At 49.5% G+C, this 2,752-nt stretch overlaps 1 protein-coding gene across 1 annotated transcript in view; it reads right to left on the bottom strand.

The window, feature by feature from the left end:
• The window catches only part of GDF9 (growth differentiation factor 9), a 2,520-nt gene extending 738 nt beyond the window's left edge, over positions 1-1,782 (bottom strand). Inside the window, exons 1-2 of the mRNA XM_010001221.1 lie at positions 1,551-1,782; positions 6-512 (exon numbers count right to left, since the gene is read on the bottom strand). Of these exons, the coding sequence (XP_009999523.1) occupies positions 6-512; positions 1,551-1,683 (640 nt within the window). The 5' untranslated portion in view covers positions 1,684-1,782. The remainder of the gene's footprint in view (positions 1-5; positions 513-1,550) is intronic.
• Between the last annotated feature and the right edge of the window lie 970 nt (positions 1,783-2,752).

Raw genomic sequence — 2,752 nt, 5'->3', positions numbered from 1 at the left:
TTTGTCACCCGTAGGACCCGCGCGGGGCCTGTTCCCTCGCCAGGGCCGCGCTGGGGTTTTCCCCCCGTGTCCCAGTGAGTTCCACCTGTGATACGCCTGCTCGCTGGTGTCGTTCAGGTAGAGAAGGAGAGAAGGGGGAACCAGAGCTGCATCAAGGGGGGTTTCCAGTTGAGTGTCGTGTCGTGGGTCACCCGTCAGACAAGTGAAGTTCACAGCCATGTGGATGTTCCTCCTGTTGGTGGCTATGAGTGGCTGGAGGAAAGAAGTCACGTCGATCTCCACCCACCTGCGCTTCCTAACTTCGTGCAGGCTGAGGGCCAGGGAGTGAGAGACCCTGGGGCAGACCTGGCCGGGAAAATCCTGCTCCTTCACAGACAAACGGCACGTGCACGTCGTGGAAGAGGAAATGGGAAGGGGTGTGTCAAAGGAGTAGAGCAAGACAGACTTGAGTAAGTGCTCTAGAGCAGTAACACGGTCCAGGTTGAAGAGTAAATCCACCGAGTGAACATCTCCTGAGAAGGGAAACAAAATCCTGTGGAGTTAGAGCATCTTCTTTTTCCACCCAGACATAAACACCCTCATGCAGTGGTTGATTAGAAATAATTCAGCAGAAGAAACCAATTTAGATGCCCTCCCTTACACTTGTTAGATGGAATTTCTACTTTGGTCAGGGACATAAGATTGAAAAGTTAATTGTGAGTATATTTTTGAATCAGTAGATTATACTCTGTCAGGAAATGCTAGTCATAAACATTGGCTTCTTTATTTTATTTCTGCACAGTGCATGCGTCTTAGCTGAAGCTCCCAGTGCTATTACTATGGATGTTTGTGTTTAAGGTTTTCTGTCTTTCTGAGTGAAAAAATCCAAGCCAGGAGGACTGGGGTCACTTGGCAGCAGTCACAGCAGTAGAACTAAAGGCCAGGGATTTCCAGCTGCTGTTGCTGTGTCCGGCCCACATCTAAGAACACCATTTTGAGTCACAAAGTGCCCAGCCATCCTAGTTTTTCAGTCCTGAGCCTGATTTGCAAGTAGTTCTGCTCTTCCCTTCAGGATATTCTCACATTTGAGTTGTGATTCTTCCCTAGCAAACATACAAGGCAAGGAGAAAGGTCATCTCCTGGTGGGACTCTAGTGGTTGGCACAAGTCTTATTACAGTGCTGTGGTTTTTGTGGTCCTGAAAACAGCAGGGACAAGATGGGCAGGAGAAGGAGACATGGTGCCCATCACACCTGACCTTTTGTTCCACCTTTCTTACTCAGAACTGACTGTGGAGTTTTCTCTGACTCATAATAACATGAGTCAGGCTGGAACATCAGTAGGATCTTGAAGGCAGCACCACTTGTGTGGCAGTCCTGGGGGGGGAGAAAGTCTATGTCTAATCCCAGCCAAGAAGAAGTAGGTTCCCAAAAACCCCCTACGCTTAAAAGAAGAGCCACCAGGACTAAAATAGCAACAACTCTAAAGAAAGCAGGAATTTTTATTTTATGCTGCAAGCCCAGAGCACACTGAAGCCCCCTTGAAGAACAGCTGAGGTCCCCACACACCTACCTTTCCTGAGGTCCCTGTGGTGGTGCTTGCATTCCGAGCACGGAGTGAAAAGTCGAACAGTGTTATAGAGGTGGCTCTTGTTGGCCTTTGGGATGCCCTCCTTGGTAGCAGACATCTTGTAGAGCCTCTTCATGTACCGGAGGGCTCTGGAGTCTGGCTGCAGCCTGGGGGCCTCGCCGGCCCAGCTCTGGTGTCCCCGCTCAGACAGCACCTTGAGGAGGGGAGGCAGGAGGGCATAGCCACGTCTCACACCCCTGGGCAGCTGCAGCAAAGGGCTGAGCTCACTGGCTGTGTCCTTAGGAGCCACCAAAAACCCAGAGGTCTTGCCAGAGACAACACGAGCCCTAGAGTGGGGGGAACCCTGGATGCTAGAGGAAAGCCAGTGAAGACAGCAATAGAAACAAACACAAATCCTCCAGGTTCTCTCCATGCTCCTTAGGGCTGCAGCCAAGAAAAAGAAAGAAGAAAACAAACAAACAAACAAAAAAAAGCCTCCCCTAAAATATTCAAGAAAACAAGAGTAGCTGAGCCCAATCCTATATATATATGGTGCAGCTGTGGGGTGGGAGGGAGGGTCCTTTCTGATGAGAAACTAAAGAGAAAGATCTGCAGCTGGTGCTGGACCCACATGGTTTGCCTTTGCCCGCTAAAACATGTTACAAACGAGATCCTTATTCCCGGAGTTAACCTTTTTCACGTGGGAAATGCCAGAGCAGGAGGCAGCGCCGCCTCCAGAGGGAGCCGGGAGAGCAGAGACACAGCTCGGCATTGCTGCTCGTCGCAGGAGTAAGTAAGATAATTTAAAAGTTTCCTTTTCTGCCAGCGTATTTCTCACATTTCACTTCTCTGTGAAGGGGAGGGAGGTGAGTGTGGGGCTGGCAGATTCCTCCCCAGCACCCAGCACAGCTGCACCAGCTGTGGCATCCAAAAGCAAAGCAGCCAGAGTCAGAGCTCGGGCTGCAAAATCTCCAAAGGGAGCACTGTTGATTGTGGCAGGAATATTCAGAATATTCTTGTAGCTGAACATAACTAAAGCAATGGGGGTTAGTGTGTTTAATTAGGAAAATACGGGGGGGGGAATCTGTTTTCGTTATGGTCGTTTTTAATTAGAGCTAGGCTATCAATAATCTAGTGAAATGTCACCTGGAATTTAATTTGCACATCTTAAGGCTTCTGAGTGAGGCTTCTTTGAGTGGAGAGTG

Source organism: Chaetura pelagica, unplaced genomic scaffold (genome assembly GCF_000747805.2).
Source record: "Chaetura pelagica isolate M959 unplaced genomic scaffold, ChaPel_1.0 scaffold177, whole genome shotgun sequence".
NCBI classification, from domain to species: domain Eukaryota; kingdom Metazoa; phylum Chordata; class Aves; order Apodiformes; family Apodidae; genus Chaetura; species Chaetura pelagica.
The sequence above is the reverse complement of the archived record's forward strand: the minus strand, read 5'-3'. Positions and strand labels throughout refer to the sequence as shown.